This window comes from Cinclus cinclus, chromosome 8 (assembly GCF_963662255.1).
Source record: "Cinclus cinclus chromosome 8, bCinCin1.1, whole genome shotgun sequence".
NCBI lineage: Eukaryota > Metazoa > Chordata > Aves > Passeriformes > Cinclidae > Cinclus > Cinclus cinclus.
Window position 1 is genome coordinate 11345175 of NC_085053.1, and position 22095 is coordinate 11367269.

The 22095-nt window shown below is 36.0% G+C and overlaps 1 protein-coding gene across 4 annotated transcripts in view; it reads left to right on the forward strand.

The window, feature by feature from the left end:
- The window catches only part of COL11A1 (collagen type XI alpha 1 chain), a 129100-nt gene that overhangs the window by 18109 nt on the left and 88896 nt on the right, over positions 1–22095 (forward strand). For all 4 annotated transcript variants that reach the window (XM_062497841.1, XM_062497843.1, XM_062497840.1 and 1 more), the window contains exons 4-5: positions 2027–2189; positions 14602–14730. In XM_062497841.1, coding sequence (XP_062353825.1) covers positions 2027–2189; positions 14602–14730 — 292 coding nt within the window. The remainder of the gene's footprint in view (positions 1–2026; positions 2190–14601; positions 14731–22095) is intronic.

Below are 22095 nucleotides of genomic sequence, written 5' to 3' on the forward strand. Positions count from 1 at the left end.
AAGAAACTATTTTCAAAAAGTCTCAAGGAATAGTCTCACTAAAAGAAATGTCTGGTGCAATTGTTGACAAGTGCACAAGTTGGCAAGACAGCATAGAATTTCTTCTATCCTGTGCCAAACTAGCAGATAAATAAAATAATTTGAGATACCCGTGTATAAGGAAATCCTATGTAGAAGGAAATCAGGAAAGAATAAACTGGACCATTGATCCCAAGTGCTGCAATGATTTATACTGTACCCCCAGTAAAGGAATTAATCTCAAAGACCCGTTGCATTAGTAATGCAGTTTTTTGTAGCTTTGGAAACAAGCAATCATTCTCTGGGAATGTCATTCTAGTGCTTGTAAAAGGATATTTATTCTTTCAAAGGCTTTTTATTTGCTATGCTGAAGTCCAAGAGGAGCAGCCACAGTCTTCAGAGATATGCAGAAATAAATTTTACTAAAGCAAAAGAAAACAACTCAGCAAGGAAGAGCAAAAATTGAACTATAGTGAAAGATGTTCATAAAGCAATAAAGAAGAGGACAAAAAAGAAGAGTAATTGTCTGCTTGGCCTGGGGTAATTGGTATTACCAGACAATGAAATTATATGATGGAACCTAGACTCAATTCATTTCTCTAGCAGAAGGAGTGATAAAAAACAAAGCAGCATTTTTTTTTAATGTACTTTTGCTAAACAACAAAGCTTTGACATAGAATTCTATCCAAAATGTTGATAAACTGGCAAAAATGAAGAAATAAAAATGAACTTGGTTTGGTACAATTTCCTACAGTGAGACTGTACAACTTCTAAATCAACTGCAGTCAATCCTAGGCACAGTGAGCTATGATTTCATGCTTTGAGCTTCTACACACTTTCAAAAGATAAGCCAACAATTTTCTTCTGACTCAGCTATTTTGTGAAGGATCTAGGACAACAATCTTCATCTCAAACTGAGATATATTTAAAAAGTGTGAACAGTGTAATGTGCCTGAGGATGTATGGCCAGTTTGCTTTTATAATGGTAGTATTTAACAGCATTCCAGAGAAAACATGGAATTACAGTTCTGGCTCAGTGATACTGTTTCGCAGTCAGATTCCATTAGCTTCAAGGTGTTCCTTTTGATACACAGACACTCTTTGTAGCAATGATCTAAGCTTTCTTTCTGATTCAGGCAACCCTAATGCCACAAATGCCAACTAAAATAATTTGATTCCACCCTTCCTCTTACCAGTCACTAGTATGACATATTTTACATTTTTTGCCCTGGTCTGTCAAAGATTCTTTAATCTTTTGCTCCATGCTGGATTACAGAGTGGTCTGCTTTTGTTCTTAACCATGTGTCATAGCAGAGGCTCACAAAATTAATGTAGTCTGTCATGATTATTCATAAAGTCTCATAAAGAACATAGTAGAGCTGGGCAAAACATACAAAACTGTTCTCAAATGTCTCTAAAATAAACTCGCTTATCAGTACTCTGAATCACTTCATTCACTTTTTGGTGAATATTATGTAGGCAAGGAATAGTTCCAAGTATTTGTAAATATATATATGGAAAAGTACCTATGTTGGAGCTGATGCATGTATTTGAAAAATCTCAAAAAGTACTTTCAAACATGCAAAAGAACATGGTAAAATTTTGGTGGTTGAACATGAACACAGAAAAAATAGTAAATCATAAATAATAAACAATAACCTGCTTGATTAATTATATTTGCACAAATAATTTGGAAAATCAAATACATTAATAGAAAAGAATCTGCTGTTAGATAATTTGGTCTATTAAAATGTAAATTGTGCACTGGATTCTAATTTGAGTTTGGCAATGTTCTCAGGTTAAAGCTGCAGAGAAGGTCAGTTTGAGCTTCACCTTACAGAGGGTGATGACTACAAGCTGTGGATCAGCCTCCTTTGTTCTGAGGGACAGAATGTGTACAGTGAATAGTCAAAACACTTTGTACACTTGTGTGTGTATAGAAGAAAGAAATTAAAGGAGGCATTTTGCATTTTATCTGTGAATTAATTGGTGCACCAATTTTTAATAGGTGGCATCGAGTGGCTATCAGTGTGGAGAAAAAGAGTGTTACAATGATTGTTGACTGTAACAAAAAAACTACAAAACCACTTGACAGAAGTGACAAAACGGTTGTGGACACCAATGGCATCACTGTCTTTGGAACCAGGATTCTGGATGAAGAAGTTTTTGAGGTACAAATCAGTAATGAACAAATGGAATTGAGTTATTTTGTACTGAGCGAGGTGCTTAATGCAAACCAGAATAATCTTTCAGGTCAAATGCTGATGTGATGTAGAAACTTTGATTTATAGAACCTGTTAGGATAGAGTGAAGTAAAAGAGAAGTAAAATGGGGAAGAGTATTGTTGGAAGATTTGGTGCATTTTTCTGTCCTTTTTGTTGTATCTGGAATGGAGTTGCTTTCTTTGTCTTTCTGCCTAATGTTGAGACACCTGAGATATTTGGGAGAATTAATCAGGGAAATTTGTGTAGTGTGATACTGAATCTTTTTCTTTCTGTCTCTCTTAAACATTTGCAGATATATGTGTGTGCTAACAGTATTTGAGAGCAGGGCAGAAGGACCTGGAAAGTTTTCTGTGTAATATGAATCTGTTATAGTGTTTATCCCACTTACTACTCTTTCCAGTAAATGGAGCATACTTTGGTAATAAGGACATATATGTTTCCATCATTTACTGGCCAAGAAGTACATATAGGAAGGGTAAAAAGCCTTTAAGGAAGTAAATGCCTTTTACTAAATCATGAGGCCTTTCTGGGTAGAATCCCTATGCCAATAATTATTTTTACAGACTAATCATGAAGCTTCTTAGATCTACACTATCGAGGTTTCTTTTATAACATTCTTATACAATGGATAAAATTGAAAAACTTAAATTAAAAATTAAAAAAAAGAAATTACGTATTGGTAGTAATTTTACCTACGGAACATCTGTGCTCAATAAATGCACACAGTTTTAATCCTATCTTTAAGCAGAGCATATGCTTGAGAAGCTGCATAGGTTTCAAGAGGGGAAATAGGAATTTTGAGTGTAGCATTGTGGCATTGTTACCTTTGTTTTCCATGGACATGATGAATTGTGAGCCTTTTGAATATGAAAATTTCTGGGGTGATTTAGTGGATGAACCAGTATGATATGTTTGGTATTTGCAGCCTAGCTCACCTGCAGTCCCCAATACAGTTTGCATATTTGAGGAACATTATTTTCTGTTTGAAGATGAATTCCACAGTTGCCTCTCTCTGGGATGTGACAAGGATTTTTTGATCTCCGCATGGGATAATTAAATTTTCATTAGTATTTCTTAGGTGAGAAACCAGCTTCCCCAATATTTGTGTTTGACAACAAACTGTCAAAAATGTATGTAATATCAATACGCATAAATAAGAAAGAATTCAGAGGAAAATAAAATTAGGTAAACTATTTTTTTTAGTGTTTTCCATGTTATTTTAGATTATAATAAAAGCTGAAGCAGCAGGGTCTGGCTTGTTCTTGCAAAGTTTGTAACTACTTTAAAATTTGTCAAGCAAGGAAATGCACAATAGCAAAACATTGATGTTTTGTTTGTTTAACTCAGTGCAATTGCTAAATAAAAATATCTGTGTGAAGTTTCAGAGGTGCTGAAACGATCATAAATATGTGTTTGGAAACAAATTTTTTATGATATGTGCATAGAGGGAGGTATTTATTTTATCATTTACCTTAAAAGATGGAAAGGGATGTTGTAGAATGCAATTATTTTTTGGTGAGCAGCTGTTGAAAGAGTCAGTAAAGTCGGATGAAGACATAGCAAATTGAAATTAGCACTTTAATTATAATTGCCAGATTAATTGAAGAAACTCAGAAATAACCCTGCATTTTTCTTGAAGTCAAACGTGTGAAGTCGAGGATATAACTTTACAGAATTTGCTAGAATGAGTTAAAATTACTTTTCTCTGAGGGTGTTGTCACTCGTGGAAGGAGGGAAAAGGAATTTGGATCTGGATTCTCTGCCAGACTTTTTCTTGAAATTTGGTACGTTGACATGGCAAGTCAGTGCTTCAATTCCAGCTGAGAGCCACTAAGAGGCTTTGGACTCACAAAAGAAATTGTGCAGCTGTCTGTAAGGTCAGTTTAGAGGCTGAATCTTAAGATTCAGTACTGAGAACAGCAACATTTCTACCTTTTTAGCCTCACTGTACATTTCTGAATTTCTTCAGTGATTAGATTTTCTTACTCAACTGAGTGCACCTCTCTTCTCCTTTTATATTCAGAGAAATCAGTTACTGTTTTGTAAGGCTGTTCTTGATATTGATGGGGGTTTAGATTAAGTCTCAAGTCTTACATAAATTATAAGCTTGCAATCCTTGCTTTTGGGATAGGCTTCTGCTGTCTTTCTTACTGTACAGCCACCATGGACTAATTCATATCTATGTTCAATTATCTGAATCTTTAGGTAAAAATGTGCATGTTGAAATTAAAATGTACCTCAAAGTTTAAACAGAATACTGGGCCATATACACTACATTTATAATGGGTCATAGAATCCTAGAATATCCTGAGTTGGAAGGGACCCACAGGGATCATCCAGCCCAACTCCTGGCCCTGCACAGAACTCTACAGGAATCATACCCTGTGCCTGGGACTGTCCAAATGCTTCTTGAGCTCTGTCAGGCTGGTGCTGTGACCACCTCCCTGGAGACCTGTTCCAGTGCCCAAAGACACTCTGGATGAAGAACCTTTTCCTGATATCCAACCTAAACCTCCCCTGGCACAGCTCCGTGCCATTCCCTTGGGTCCTGTCACTGTCACCACACACCAGAGATCAGTGTCTGCCCCTCACAAGGAAGTTGCAGACTGCAATGAGGTCTCACCTCTGTCTCCTCTTCCCTAGGATGAACAAGCCAAGTGACCTCTGTCCTAAGTCCAGCCAAACAAAACATAATCTAGTTCATTTTGAGTTTGTCTACTGTTTTTCTACTCTCTAAATAGCATTCATTTTGTTTTTATTAGAAGGAATTTATCCATCCCTTAGTTACTGCTACTTCAATTTCTAAAGTTTGGTGCTGTTTCCTGAAATCTATACCTGCTTGGAAGTGTTGTGATTATGTGTTAAATGTTCTGTTTTCCCCATTCATGGCAGCTCAGACTGACATTTGCTGATTTCACAGGTCTCCTTGTTTGAATTTCTGTGTTATGAACCCTGCTGTATCTTGAGACCACAACAGTTACTGAATACACAAAACACAATGTGTCTTATTCTGTGTGCAGGAAATTCCAGAAGTTATCTAGTCATGAGTTTAGATTTAACTGTTTAAGACTTAGAACTGTTTACTACAGACTTCTCATATGACACGTACAACCTTTGTTAGTTTAAATGAAGGAAGCCCCTAAAAACAATTACATTTTGCTCAGAGTGTCAGAAGGATTCATATCAGTATCCATGCATCACAGAGGTTCTCTTATCTTGGGTACTAATGGTATTTTTACTCATAATAAGCCAATGATTTGGTCATAGTGGAGTACTCTCCAGTCTCCTCAAACTGAATGGAAATTTAAAATGTGGAAATAACCTGTAGATACATGTAATGAACTCTTAGACTTCAGTGACCTACTAATTGAAGATCACACTGTTTCTTTTTGGTCTCGAACCAAAGTGCACAGCAGAACACAACTGCACCAAACCCGTTGTATCTCTAAGGTAACTCACTCCCATTGAAAGCAGGTGTACAAAAATGAGTCCAAAACACCAATTATTTCATTACATTATTCTGATCTCCTCACAACTTGATTGTCTCTTTTGAAAAAGGAATTACTCTCTGTCATATTGCTCTACCATATTTGCATGGATAATTAATTTAGAGGCTAAAGAATAAATATTGTTCCTGTGAGGAATGTTTCACACTTACTTTAAAACAATGTTACATCCTAGCGGCTCAAATATTCATTTTTTTTTCTAATTGTGTTATTATAAGTTTGAAATACAAGATTTAACTAAATTAAATTCTTCACCATTTCCTTTTATTTTTGTTCTTAATATTAACCTCTGTTTTCTAAGCAGTTGTCCTATCCTTGTTTTGATTTTGGCATTCTGACTAATGCTAATACAAGAATATGTTATAGCACACTGGCAAATTTTAAGTACATACATTTTAATCGGTGTGACATGGCCTCATGACATAACTTTCCTATGATTATGAATGATTTCTGAATAAGTAAGCATACTGGCTATCCAGAGATCAGGTAGATCACTGGAAGAAGGAAAGGGCTGATTAGTGTCCTGAGAACAAGATAAATCACTGCCAAATTGGCTGGTTTTGTGTATCCAAAACACAAAACATTCTTTGGTAGATTTACCTACTGGTGTTATAGCTAGGAGGCATTTTTTTAGTGGCACTGTCAGGAAGATTCTGGTTTAGCTGTTAAAGGAAGAAAAACTTAACTGAAGTGTTTTCTATATCTAGTGGGCAGTTGTGTGTTTTACATGAGAAAATTCCAGTTTGCAGTTGCCTGCTGTTCATTCCTGAATATAAGTGCTAATCTGAGATTTTATAACACTGTGATTTGTTAATATGGAAATCAATATGATGTTAAAAACAAGACAGTGAATTCAGTAAGCACTAAGCATCAGGTGTATGCAAATTATGAGAAGCAAATTGTAAATTGTAATGCATCTTAAAATAATAAAATTATGCTGTCTAGAAACTGTATTGTTATTAACTGCCAAATTATGAGACCTTCATTTACACTGTTAAGCCCTTGCTCACTGAAGTGAATCTTTTGATATCAGTGGGGCTAATTTGTAGATGCTTGTTTTTGAAAGACTGTCACAATATTCCTCAAACTTTTATATGTGTCTTTTGAAATTAACGTCTTCTGTGTTTTCAAATACATATTGCAAGAACAGCTGGGTTGTAAGTGCTTGCTGCAAAGAAGAGAATTCCCAAAACACAAGCCAAAAAAAAAAAAAAAGAGGAAGAAAAAATGAGAAAAATGAGTGAGATACTGGTACATGGCATCTAGTAAAGGAATTTTGAATTGTATCCATTAAAATATGTTTGTAGCTTAAATGTTTTATAAATAATAGGAATCTTTTTTATTCTTTGCCAATTTTTAGGATTTGTCACTCCTCATTTAGTACTGTTGCTGAGAACAACACAAGCTTTTTTATAAGTATTGTATAATAACTTAATAACTAACAGTCTTTATGCAGATATTTCCTTATAGGCACCTTTTTTCCCTTCAAAACTCCACACATCAGACCAATACCATCATTTTTAGGCACTTTGCTGTAAATGAGAACAACAAGACAAAACCTGATGTATAAGACTCTTATTTAAAGCCAATGAAAGCTTTAACAGCACAGAGTTTACGGATTAAATCCTTGCAGTAATACTTGTTAATAAAGGGTTTAGATTTTGATACTAGGCATTAGTCTGTCCTCATGAAAAAAGCAGTAAAACGCTGGTGTACAACATGAGATCCCTATTGAAAGGACTGGGAGTAGCTGAGTGGGCAGCTGGAGACACACTGAGGGTGCCCTGGCAGCAGTGAGGGTTAGCCTGCAGCTGAGGACCTGTCCCTCGCATGTCTGTGAGCATGGGAAGCCCCAGACTGCAAGTGCAGACTGGAGCAGAACTTCGCTGGCCGCTCAGATTTGCTGTACAGCTACAGTGGAGCAGAGCAGCCAGCCCCAAGTGTCCCCAGCGTGGAGTGTGCAGAGGTGTCCTCAGGTGTCCTCAGGTGTCCTCTGCTTCGCACTGCCCTGCGGAGCTGCAGCACCAGCTCATGGAGACACTGCCAAAGGTATTGCCACTGTAGTTATTGACTGATTGCTGCTGACCCACTGACTGTCTGTCAGGCTAAAAAGAAACGTTGGATGCTCCAGGCAAAAATACTTAGAATCAGCCTTTAAATATCAACATTGGAATAAATGTCACCAGAGTATTGAGCCCTGAGAAGCAAAAAGAAAACCACCACCAAAAAAAAAAGTAAATCAAAGCAGACAATTTTTTTCATTTCAGGGGCACCTAATAAAAGCTTTGTCTTTGGCTTGTTTTGTTTTACTTTATTCTTTTTTATCTTGAAGAATGGTGATCTGGTGTTTTTTAATTTTTTTATAGTATTTCCAAATGTATATTCGATGAACAGAGGTAAATCCAGTTTCCCTTTCTTATTTTTGGAAGCAGGAGGGGGAGAGAACAAGAAGGCAAAGTTCTGGTAATTCATTGGAATTCAAGTTCATTTTCAAGGAATGTTCCCAAGAAACAAAAGAATGGTCATTTAACTCAACTGTCTGTAATTACATTTAAATTCAGCAGCCTTGAATCATGGAATACTGAATGCTGCATGCTGCATCAGCTTCAAAGGATTTAACAGATAGGATTTATTATTACTTCATTTGTTATTGTGTCTAATACATTTCAGTTTTAAACAACAGATGTGAATAAAATTTCAAAGATACACAAAAATGTAAGAGATCTGTAAATGTTTTATCTAGGAGATAGGATGTCCTTGGGCACACGTGTGTGCCTGTGTCTATGTACACTTGCTGTTGCATAGGCATTGTAGTAAAATCTAATATCTCAGCCAAGAATTGCAGTTGACTTTGTGAACAGCTATGTTTTGAAGGTCAAAAATTATAATTGGCATATAAACCTATTTCTTAACCAAGCTGAATTAATTCTTCTGTAAGCATGGAGGTCAAAGAATCAAGAAGACACTGATTTCTGTGGAAACTTTGACCTGTACAGTATTCTGCTTTCACAATTTATTGCTTTTACAGTGCTTCAGTCTGGCAGCCTCTAAATATCTTTCTCCAGCTATATTATGCAATGGGCCTGGGTTATGGAATATTATATTAAAAGCTCCTGGAATTCCTCAGTCCCTCAAATCTTTGCAGGAAGATTAAATGAATTCTGCAGCAGGTTTTTCTAAATTCTATAGTAATAATATCCATGCTGTCTAGACTTTTGTTCTTTGGAGTCTATAGCTGTACTGTCACATAACTAATTAGAGAAAGTTGGCACAAATACCCAGGTTAGGGTATTTGTGCTGATTTCTGCTGATCTACTGAAAATTTCACTTTGTAATTTTTAGGCTTTAACCATAATATTGAAATGAAAGATATTGATTTTGTTCTTCTGAGTTGATTTAGTGCCTAGCACTGCTTTTGTTTTGCTTTTATCACCATTCATGTAAACATCTTTAAAATCTTATTATCTTTATAATCATATTAGAGGTACTAATTTTGTCCAGTGTGAATCAGGAAGATGTATTTTGCTAATTCTAACCCTCACATTGTAGTTGTAGAAAGTATTTTTCAACCTTTAATATATAAATTAGTCATTTAAGTAATTGCTGGGGGGCTTGTTTGTTGGTTTGTTGGTTTGGTTGGTTGGTTTTGGGTTTTTACTGTTTTGTTTTTTCCCTGCTGAGTTTTGAAGTAATGTTCACCTGCTGTTCCCTGGATAAAATAGCTTTTACCTGGCAGGGTTATTTTATTAAGATTCTTGTAAAGGAGTTATCCCAAAATCTGCCTCTGAACTGTTTGAGCTTCTTGTAGAACTGGAGAGCAACTACACCATTAAATTTTTATAGACTGGAAGAAACCATTAATTTCTGCATTGATTTCTTCATACAGTGCCCTTACAGCCTTCTATGAATTCATACTTTTGCCTTTTTCACAATGTGGCAGTTGATAGTAGAGGTATCTTTTTTCAATAATAGGCACTTTTAGGTAATAAATAGACTATAAATGGACTACTTTATGGTTGTAATTCTCTAATGCACCATATAGAAAGTGTTAGTAAGGTTACCTGGTTTGAAGGAAAAGAGAATGTTTCAAGAAGACAGATAATATCTAAAACTTTTAATGAAGTCAGTTAAGGTAATAAGCAGCCATTAACATTTATTGATGTAACAATAAAATAATTAGTTCCTTGCTAGTCAGGCCCTTGATGATTTGCATCATTGAGAAAATCTGACACCATATCTAACTGGAAATTTTCTTTGCTCCTATTTCTGCTGTAGAATCTAAGGAAGACTCCAGGAACCTGGAGTCACATGTAGCAATTATTACCATGAGACTAACTAAAGCAATAATTACGTGAAGATGTAGCTGACATTGGAAAGATAACTTGTTAGTTTACTGATTTCCTGCCAATTTGGTCTCCATTTTCTTTTTTTGCTATTCTACATGGCATTTTTCTAGTGTTGCACTGTTTTCATATCAAAGCTATTTTTCCAGCGCAGATACCCCACCTTATACATTACTGCTTTGAGTTTTTCAGCAAGTCCTGGAAGCACACATACACATAAATTTTCTTGTTCCAGGATGTCACTGTGGAATGTCTGTGAGATTCACAGAGGAATTTTCAATGAATGAATTCAGCACACACTTCTCATTCTTAGCTGGGCTGTTCCTTGTAGTAGAACAGTTGATGTGTATGCATTTGTTCCAGCAGGCAGGAGTTCTACTGATTTGAGCATATTCTCCTTCTAGCTCTCTAGCCTGGTTCTCCATTTTTGCTCTGGCATGCATCAAAGAAGTGAAGAGTTCCTTAATCAAAACAGCTCTTTTTAGTACTCTTGGAGGATTCTGCAAAGAATAATTTATTTGGTGGACTACCTCTTAGAAGGAATTCTTCTGTACCGTGTTTTCACACTAGGCATAATTGGTGGACAAGATATTTTATGATTCTCAGGCAGCTTTTATCATATAACCATGAGGCTGATTCAAAAGCCTCTGATTTTAATTATGAGCATATCCCTAAAATGGAGAGGAATGGAAGTGTTCATAGACTTTAACTATTTTTATTCTATATTGTAATGAATTATTAAATTGGGCACTGCCTTTGTGAGTTGTATGTTGATTTTGACAACAACTTAGTACCTTTTCTGTACAGAATTTAGGATCCAAACTAAATACTAAGATTTAAAATTGGTCCACTTTACTTCCAAAGTACTTATATGGTTAATGTTAGATAGAATACCTTGCTGGATGTTCTCCACTACCTCTGGGTGACTGAGATGTAATTTTCATCTTTTGTATCCCTAATTAGCAAGTTACATTAAATATCTGACAAAGGACTGTTTTAAGTGCTACCCAGAATAAAAAAACCATGTCTGTGAGGCAGTAGGTTATGATTCTCAAAGGCAAACTAGGCTTTTAGAGCTTTTTGGGGCAAGTTAAGGATGCACTTTGTTACAAGTATTAATATGAAAAAGTGGCTGTGTATGTCTGCCTGATACCTCACCATACTTTCTCTGCATCTGCCTTCTGCTGTTGTCCCCCTTGCCTCTGACACCAGAGCATGGTGGACAACTGGCTCAGCAGAGACGTGAAAGGCTTTACTTCTGTTAAACTTCTGAAAGGCTTTACTTCTGTTAAACTTCTGAAAGGCTTTACTTCTGTTGCTAGATAGCAACTTCCAACTTTGTGAAATTGAGCAGTCTTTGCCAAGAGATGTGGTCATGAAATTTTCATGGAGAAGGAAGAACTAGTCTGTATAGACAGCAGCCTTTTGTACTTCCTTTTTATCTCTATGCACTCTTCAGAGTGTTTGAAGGATGCTCAAGTGTATTTGTACGTTTTAATCTATTTTTCTTTCTCCTTATCCATTTTTGCTCTCTCTCTTTTGCTTCCATCACTCTACCCCATGAGACTTCCCTTTTTCTTAAAATTTTCATATAAGAAAAGTTATATGACATATGCATATATGTTTAGACACCTCAGTATTTTTTTACAGGTCAGCTATTGGAAAACTTAATAACCCATAATTCAAAGTTCTCTGGACTTGTGCAAGTGGATCATTATGTGCTTCATTTATGACTCCAGGTCATGAAATATGACCAGATTATTTGTTGTTTATTTGCAAGAAACTTTATAAAATTCTATTTTGTTCTCACAAAGCCAAACAGCTATAATCAAAAAATGTGTTTGTAAAGACAATCCTGTGAAAAATTTTCAGAGAGAAAGAGTGTAGATTTGTCCAACAAATACCTTAGAATGGTAACTAAATCACAATAATGAAATCTGCAGTAATGCATGTGGAACTTCATGAGTTGATATGATTGACCTGATCTGAAAGGAAAATTTTTGAACTATTCTTACAGTACAGCCAATACTTCATGGAACAAAATACTCAGATAAACAATTTAATTAGCAGAAGAAAGACAGAAAATAAGAACAACAAGAAAAAAAAAAGCAGAAAAGGAAAATGAATAATTTACTGGGAAATATTTTTATAGCACATCTTGAAGGAAAAAGAGAGAAATGAACATTTGAGATCCCAAACATAAAATCAATCGGTTCTTCAGTAAACTTCTCGCTCATGAATAGCCAGTAGCAATTTATGTATTCTGTAAAAATGCATGTATTCTGTGCAGGATTTCAGAGAGCCTCCATCTATGTGGAGCCATGACAGGCAGACAGGAGGGGCTGGGAAATACAGTAAATGGATCAGGAACAGCTTTAACCAATTTAGGAACGTTTAAGCCAAGTGGTAACAGTATACTGAGTGCTTCTTGCAAACACACAGTCCAACAGAACTCAGTGCCAAAATTCCATGGCATTGAAGACCAACACAAAGCTCCAGAGCACTGGCTGTATTCCTGGACCTGTGTTCTCTTAGGCTCTCCTACTAAACAGTAGTTTCAGTAGTTTGGGCACAGCTCCCGCTGGCCGGCACTCTGCAGACACTGAGACCTGTCCAGGCATCTCAGACAGCCAGCAATGCTCAGGGCCAAAGAGCAAGACCACGGCTTGAACTCAGCAGGGTGAGGACAGAGGTTCTACACATCCACCTCTACACTGCTCAAAAGGGTCACTTGCCTCTTTTGTCTTACCCTTGCTTATTCGCTCTCATTTTTTCCTCTGCCTCACTTGGTTTTAATGCGGTTGGTGAAAGACAAAGGGCAGAGCACTTTGGAAACACTTTGCTGGAGATGGGGGATGTGTAGCCCAGGCTGCCAGTGACTGTACAAAACCTCTCAAAGCACTCCAGCTCTTGAGGGAGTCATGGAAGAAATCAAAGGGGGAATTCTTCTGTACGTGTAGTAGGTTTAGTAAAATGTCCAAATCAGGAAGTATTAATGAATTAAGGAAAAATAAAGGAGATAGTCCGGAACTTCTGACAGAGAAACAAACTGCTGCATTTGTAGTATTTCTGGAAGCTTAGAAAAATAATCTAAATCTAAATTAATCTGAGACACACATGGGTCTATAAAACTGGAGTGGGCTTAGAGTACTTTAAAGAGCAGACATTGTAACATCTAGCCATTATGTGCTATGAAACGATTTCCTACTTGATGACTGCAAAATCAGTAAAAAAAATTGTAGGACTAGTTAAATTGCAGATTTTTGTTTGATTTTATTTTTCAGCTTGAGAAAATTTTGCTTATGTCTCTGTTTCTTCATTTTGAAAGGAAGGAATGTTCAATTATTTTTTAGTATTTTAAAATATTCTCCAGTTTTCTTAATTTGTTAAACATTGCTGTTATGATAGATGCAAAGTGATTCTGAAAATCCTGAGAGAATTGAGAATTTTCCCACCTATAGATTTTCATCAGTTATGATATCTTGTATTTAAAGACAAAACAGGTACAGGTATACTAATAAAGTTTTCATTTGCCCCTATTTTGGGCAAAACCAGAAAAAAATAATGTTAGAAGTATATAAATCTTAAAAATCACCCCCTTGTGGGGAAATAGTGAGAGATTGAAATTAATGGGTTTTGACCAAGAATGTGCGCCAATTTCCAACAAACTTATTTTTATGTGAGCATAAGAATCTCCTGGATGAGAAAATTTATAGTGGAAATGTTGGCAGGAATTAACCTAATGCTGTTTAATAGTACCACTATATTAATAAATACACTGGATACCAGACAGCTTTCTGTGGAAAATGATAAACATGCATGATAAACATACATCTCCATAGGGGATCTCAGCAGAGGCATTTTTATTTTACAGAATATATAGAAGTGGGTCTCTTTCTGTAATGTTGTTTTTATGCACAATATATAGAAATAGAGGCAAAACCCAGTATTTTTGGCAGTTACATTTTTTTCAACACATTCTATAGTGTGTATTTGTAAAGTGCTCAATTATATTTTCTTCAAATAACTGTCTCTGGTACAGACTATTTTATTTTATTTATTTTATTTTATTTTATTTTATTTTCTCCTTTAAGAATGCGTATGTGATGCAAACTCACAATTATACTGTTGATCACTAGCATGCTGAGCTGCGTGCTGGTAATAGGAAGTGCCCTGAATTAAATCTTAGGAATTTAGCCTGATTCCCAGTGAAGAAGTAAATAAACAGCATGAAAATCACAGATCAGAACTTACACCTTCTCACTCTCTCTTTTCAAAAGCAGACATGATTTTAAGCCAGATTTTTGTACCTAATCTGTTTGGTATTAATTTGCATTGTTTTGCCATGTGAACAAAACTTGTTTTCCATAATAGAAGCAGAAATTAACTGGATATGTTATTTATAACCAGAGATGGAAATATCTAAGTATTATGTGTGAATTCTGTACTCCTGATGAACTGTAGACTACTTTTGGTTTTGTTACTTCATCTGCATATGCTTTCCTGCAGGGTGAGATCCAGCAGCTGTTGATTATAGCTGATCCCAGAGCTGCATTTGACTATTGTGAGCATTATAGCCCAGACTGTGACTCCCCAGTGCCCAATGCTGCTCAGGCTCAAGATCCTCGAGTTGATGAGGTGAGTAATCAGTCATGTATTACTGGATTTATTGCACATTAGTGGCTGTGCTGGAGAAAAGTTACCCAAGAAACACTTCCAGCAAAATGGCACGCATTGTTCTAGAGGTGAAGAAATTAGGTTGAAGGAGTGCATTCATTTTTGCTGTCCACTTGTTTATGACAAGCATTTGAAGAAACCTATCACCCTGGTGGTACTTGAACAACCAGCATTCTCAGTGAAGTTAAACTGTAATTCTTTTTAAAATTATAGCAGTATGAGTTTGTCTACTCATGCATATTTATTATTCCTGTGTAGGTTTATAATTTTACTGATGCTGGATATCAACAAATGTCACATTTGAAAGACGTGGGAGCTTTGAGTATCCTACGATTTTAAATTTCTCCTGTTAAAAGTTCCCTGTTTTTTAATAAGCTGCATTTGTGGATACAAATGCATGTGCACACAAAAGTATTTCAGCCAGTTCCACTCATAGGAAGTAAACCAACAAGGACAAAACAGAGTAGGAATTTTTCCCAGAAACATGAAGATATTTAGAGAAACCATTAGTCACTGTAGACAGTTCTCACTGCCACAAACTGAGGAATTCACCCAGGTCAAGATAGTTCCTCAGATTAGACCTCTGAGCACTTGTATGTATTGCTGTGCACATTCTAAGTACTTGCACTGAATGGTGTTCAGGGAAAAGCTTTTCCAAAATGTAACCAGTCATAACTGAACTTGGCTCTGGACAGCCAGTATGCACACCATGTGTGATCTGAGTGGTTATTACTACTATCTCTTGATTGCTCAAGAGATCAGCATTAAAAACTTGCTGAATTATTCGTAGATGTCTACTTTGAGCCTGTTTTGGGACTGAGCTTTTCCTAAACACATAGTAATTTTGTTTGTTGTCACTATTTATTCTGACTGAAAATTATGTCAGCAGGAGGCAAAGGTCCATAGGGTGCAGAAGTTCTCTCTGCAGAGGGACTCCCTCCCACATCCATTCCATCTGAGGTGTAGCTCAGGATGTGTCAAGTCACCTACACACAGGCAGAGGGCTTTACACAGCATTACAGTGTGGGGGGTCTGGGTTTTTCAGGAGGATCCCAGAGGACCTGCTGTCCATGAGCCTGCATACCTGGATCTCCATATTCCAAACCAGAACAGATTGAAAACATTTTGCTGACAATTTATGCAAAAAAAAAAAAAAAGATAAGGAGGTCTAATTTTTTTTTTTCTTGTACTATTAAGTTTCAAAGAAAATTTAAATTTTACTTGGGAACTTTCCTGGACTTTGCTTCTGTTTGGTCGTTGTTGGGTTTAGTGGTTTTTAATGTGTTTTTCAAAGGCCTATTTTTCCCTCTTGGTAACACACAGTGTTTGTGGGAGTATCTACAGAGGAAAAAGTGAAATCAAAGATCTTAATTTATAGAGTAACATTTTAAAATGAATTTGAAAACAAATTGAAAAGCTCTTAATGATTCTTACAATGGAGAACTGCTGTTTCTATTTATTTCATTTTTTGCTGAGACTAGTGATTTGATTATTTTGTTTAGCTTTCTGACCTAAGACACAATTTCCTTGTGCTCCATGAGTTTATGTGCTACTTTGCATAAATATTCCTGGTGAAGTCAATAGATCTCTTCAATGTGTCATGGAGATCTAAAATAATAACATCAGCAATGCTCCAAATGTGGTAGATATGTGATAGAATAAATGACTGAATGAGTTTATAGAATTCTAGAATTGTCTGCTAAATAGTAAAAAAACAGCTTGTTGGGGCAGGATATCTTTTGAGAAGCATCCTGTCAAATCACACAGATAATTTATTTTAAGAAAATAAATGAAACAAGCTTTATTTAGGTACTGAAAGAAGCTATAGAAGATAGCAGTACTGATTTTTGTAAACTGCAATTGCAAAACTAAATAATATATTTAAAGATAAAAATATATTTGCAGCTAGTCTATAAGGAAAATAATTGTTTTAAAATGCTTGATTACATGTTTTGATTAGGAGATTTACTTTGATTAGTGCTATCTGATAGTATTTATTGACTTCGACCTTTGCTAAGCTTCTGATTTGTCAACATATTATATTTTAATTAGAAAAAGTCATTGTATGGTAAAACACCTGACAAAGAGATTTAAATCTGGGCAACTTATTTCAGAAATTAATACAAACAATGAGCTGTCACTCACTGAATTAAATTTTTAGTAGAGTTTCTTTGTAATTGTGCTAGAAATACAGAAATGTGTGTAAAATGGATGATGTTAAAATTTGTCAGAGTCATGATACTGCAGAGCAATAAACAGTGTTGGGGACACAACTAAAGACAGTGTTACACACATACAAGCCAAAGAAATAACTGCAGGGCAAACACGATGAACTCAGAAGTAAACTGCAATGACAGTCTGCATGCATATGGCAACACAAGAGCCTTTCATCTGCAGCATATTGTCCCCATCTGGGATACTAATCATGCTGAAAGACAACATGGAAAGATTATTGTTCAGCTTGATTGGTTTCATGGTTTGATCTTCAATGTTTTCACAGAAACTCTTGTGGTAGGAAGAGGGAAGAGAGAAAACTGGGAAAAAGGCTAGGCAGGATTGTTTCTTCAGAGTGGGTATTAAACCAGCAGAAGCTAGAAATATTTGTTGGGCACTAGCCTCAAAATATTCTGGTTGTTAAAGAAGGGAAAGAGTTTTCCCCAAAATGATACAGTGCATGTCCTAGTTTGTAAATAAAGAAGTAAGAATACAGATGCACACTTCTTCAAGAATACCTCCACATGCTGTCACTTGAAACATAGCACCATCACGTATGTGGCTCACTTACTGTGTGCAAAGATCCAGGACACAAAGAAAATACTGGCTGCAGACAAATGGGGTGAGGGTAGAAGAAAGATAATTTCAGTTAGGAGAATATCTACTAAGATTTTTAGGAAAGAAAGAACAAATTACCAAAATGGTAAATCTCTAGGTATCTTCAAGCCAAGGATAGATACTTTTCTGAAAGTGTGAGGGAATGTTATCCATACTTTAGTTGTCTCAGTTACAAAGTGACTGTAGGATGTTTTGAAGTCTGCAAGTACACAAGAGTTAGCCAAGGTGATCTAATTAGTCCCTTTTGGCATTATGTCTCTGAGCCTTCGAATTAGTGCAGTCCAGAATAAGAAACTGATACTTGTCTTAAAGATAAATTATGTGATTTCAGAGCCTATTAATGCGAATTTCCAGGACTGATTACAAAACCAAAGGAAATAGTTGACTTTTCATCAGTAAAATAGAAGATTATGTTTGTGAAGATGAATAAGATTTCTCTTGAAATTGCACGCTTTTGTAGTTTCCTGGCAAGATCACAGCCTAGGAAGGCACTAAGTTTGAAAAGTTGGATTATTTTTAGACCACTAAAGAAGCATCTAGAGAGAAGGATTTAGGTAAAAGATACTGGTTTAAGGGCATAAGTACTTTGTTTAGCCCCATGTAATCCTTATTGCTCTAGGCAGTGGTTCTTTCTCCAAATGAACAAATAATCAAATATCCAGCATTTTATGTTTGGGGGCATTTCTTTCAATAGCAGTGCTGAGTAATTTTCTGAAGTTATTTCCACCTTATGCCCTCTTTCCAGTTCAGCTGGTGGAATTGTCTATGTGTTTGTTGTGAGAAGGGTCTAAGACTTCATCTAGACTAAAAATAATTACCAACCATAAAATTAGAAAAATTATGGAATATATTGTGGTGAGTTTCCATTAAATGAGCCTGAGAGTGCATGTCACATTACTGCAACATCAAAAATGAAATATTTGCTTTTTAAAATGTTTGAATTTTTCTCAAGGCCTTAAGACCTTCACTGTGCTCTCCTATGTAAATTTCCTGGACACTGATTTGTAATTAAATTGTCTTTATTAATGATACCTTAAGTGCTGCATTGGGATTTCCTTTTTCTTGTTTTTTCTTTTGCATCTCATTCAAACTGCAATTTGGGTGATCAAACAGAGAGGATTTCAATGTCTACTTTTTACTTACAGGATCTCCTCATGCCTGAATCAAATGCCAAGTTTACCCTAAACAAAGTTCAGGAAGAATCAAGCATCTCACAGTGGGATTCACAAACTGTGAATAAAGACATAGAACTAGTCAGCCTAGAAAGGGAGGACAGATCTTAAATTCTAGCCTTGTCTGCAGGCTTACCCAGCTGTGCTGTCCTGATCCCCCATGCCATTCTCCTCCCTCAGCAAGGTCAACTCCTGCATCCTCACTTCTCCCTTCCTATAGGGGGTGAGCTGAGCATTTCAAAATATAAGCTTTGGACCTGATTGGGTCCTTGTATTTCCATTTTAGTTCAGTCAGTCCCTCTCTGGACCCAAGTGACTGTGTTATATGTCTAAGCAAGATTTATTTAACTGGGCAACCTCTAAGTACCTTTTGTGTTCAGGCTCTGCAGAATGTGTTGCACTTGGCTGCTGGCCAGGGCTGTGGGCTCTGTGTGAGCAGCTCAGGCTGAGCTATTGGGATAGATGTATGTCAGAAACCTCCCTATACAGAATGCTTCTATTCCCCTGGGATTTCTTCATCAGACCCAAGTGTCATTCAGTCTGAAAACAGGAGAGCAGTAGATGGATAGTAATATCCACATACTTTACTCTCTTAGTTATAGCCATTTATTTTGGACTTCAAGACATGTTTTAATTGAAGTGTGTATCAGTCTTCCTTGTTCTTGCTTGTGAATAGCCAGATATGGATCTCTGGAACCTGTCAAGGTCAGAGTGATGACCTCAGCATCATCGATTATACAAAAAGGTGTTGCCTAGAAGTTTGGGAATCTTTGGGGATTTTTACACTGAATGTATGACTTAGTTTTAAGGATCCCATCTGGTCTTGAAATTATATTTTAAAACTATCAACATTGCTTTTCTTGAAGATACACACCTGTACTTTAATACCTTGCAAACAGTCTGGCCTCTGTCTTATTTTCAAAGCCCTTTTTACTATAAATGGAAATGTATTAAATTCCTTTCCAGTTCAATCACATATGCTTGGCCAGCTCACAGAAATTAGGGCAGTGACTGACCTAGCCAGTCTTCATCATTCTTGATATTGGGCAGTATGTTTTCTGGAGTATCATCAGGTCTTGTTTTCAAAGGAAACAGCTATCAGGCTTTCAAATCTCCTCTTGAAAGATTATTCTGTAACCCAGTGAATCACATGGTCTGACTTCTGCTGAAGAAATGGCTCCCCAAAGGAACTCAGCTTCATTTATTTTGGATCTATCCCAAACTAATGGATTATATGGAGACATGAAATGTTTTCCTTTAATGAAATGAATTTGGTAAATTAAAAGTGCAAATGGCCCCCGAATATGTTGACTTGGAGGCTTCAAGCATCCTGTCAGAACATGTTAATTTAGTGTCCTTTGGAGTGTTTGATCAGAAAGACTAGATTTCTGAAAAATGTAGAAAGATTATTTTTTATGTTTAGTTTTATGTTTATTGTTGTCTTTAGAACTGCAGTTAGCTAATTTAGCCGATATTAAAAATAATGATCTTCCTAGATGTCTTTTTCTTTGCGCAGATATACAAACTTTTTATATAACAGAGTAGTATAATAAAGAATATTAAGAGTCTTATTCTCCTTTTGAAACAGGATGTCTCTGGAAACAGAAGATTATGTTCTTATCTCCTTTTATCTCCTTGCTCCTATGAACTTCATAAGGACTATATGGTAGAAGAAGCCATCTTTAAATCTTTTAATTTTCCTTCTGCCCTAAGATTGAGATCTTCTACCATTTATTTATTTATCTTACTCTAGTTGATTTTTAAAACTCTCATTTTGTTTGGCATCCTTTATTTTATTGCATACAGTGAAGTGTAGTGAGCCTAGAATATTTCAGTCATCTTTGCCTCTTTAGCTTGTTCATGATTTAGCATTATCTTTAGGAAATGGAAAAAATGATCTTATGATTGTTCTTTGGTTTAGGATTTAGATTATTAATTATTTTCATTTGGAAATGTAAAGCAAAAATTGCTAAAATCTACATTTGGAATGGGAGGTTAGGTTTTTAGAGTATGGATAGCAGAAGAATCAGTTTCCAAAGTAAGGTTTCCTTCAGAATATTTAAGTTATTTCCCAGTTCAAATAGACCTTGCATGCTGCTGATCCTCTGCTTCTAAAATTCATCTGATGAAGAAAACAGTTCATCTCTTTAATTGGAATTGCATGATGATGATCTGGTAGTGTAATATAATCAGTGGTAAAGAAAGCATGAAGTCATAGTGGAAACATTTCATCCCATCAAAAAGCAGCAGGTTTCATTCTTCCTTTCATTTGTAAGAAAATAGTCATATGAAATATTCATTACAAGAGTATAAGAATGGCTGTTTAGTAACTATTGGTGGTCTTACTAGAAAAGAAAGAAAAGAAAGAGGAAGATTGCATCACATCTGAAGTATGTGTTACCTGATGTCTCTTGGCTGAAATCCCTCGCTGAGTTTAACTTATTATTTCTTTTGAAATTCTAGATCTTTTCTCCTATATATTCAAGAGTCTACTTATTATCTTTCCTTTATTAGTAGTGCAGCTATGATAGATTTCTGTGAACTCCCCAACTTCTGTGAGCTAACAGCAGGACCTGGGTTTTACGTATCCAAAATGTATAGGAACTTTTCTCAATGTTTGTTGAGGTCAAACAGAGTGGATCATACCCCTGTCTCTGGTCATCTGATAAAGGTGACCTTTAGGTTGTGCATCTTCAGAAGAGAAGGGGTATGTGCCACATATCCAGTCTTAACTGTTAATGGCAGGGTGAGTTGCCAGCTTCATAGCAGGTTACTAAAGCCATTAAATCTGTCCTTCGTGTTGGTATATTTAGTCTTCATTTACCTGACTAGTACTTCACTAGTCCTGTTGTCTCCTCTTAAAAACTGGGAACATCAGGTTAAGTTGGTAAAATCATTCTGTGAGCAAATCGTGTTTCTAAAGTGCATCTTTACATCAGCTAGAAGTGTAGAGACAGAGTATGCCTCAGGAAATACACCTGGAAGATTTTGCATTTATATTTAACTCTTTGCAGCAGGATCCCTGGAGTTCAATACAAGACATAATCTCGGTTTCTCAGCTGGTGTGAAATATGAGGGTTACTGGTTTTTCAGAAAAAAAAAGTCTTGGGAAAGGAAGGATTGCTAAGAATAAAGTTTATCTTGTAGAATGTTTGGACTACTACATATTTTCACTTGTCCTCCTTGTATCGGTGGGACTGCAAAGAATTGTGATTTCAAAATTACTTGAATATGGTTTTGGCATAGTGGCCACATGTTCTAGCTTGTAAGTTCAAGAATTTTTGTAATACACCTTTGATACTGTGCTCTTAAAGTAGAAGAT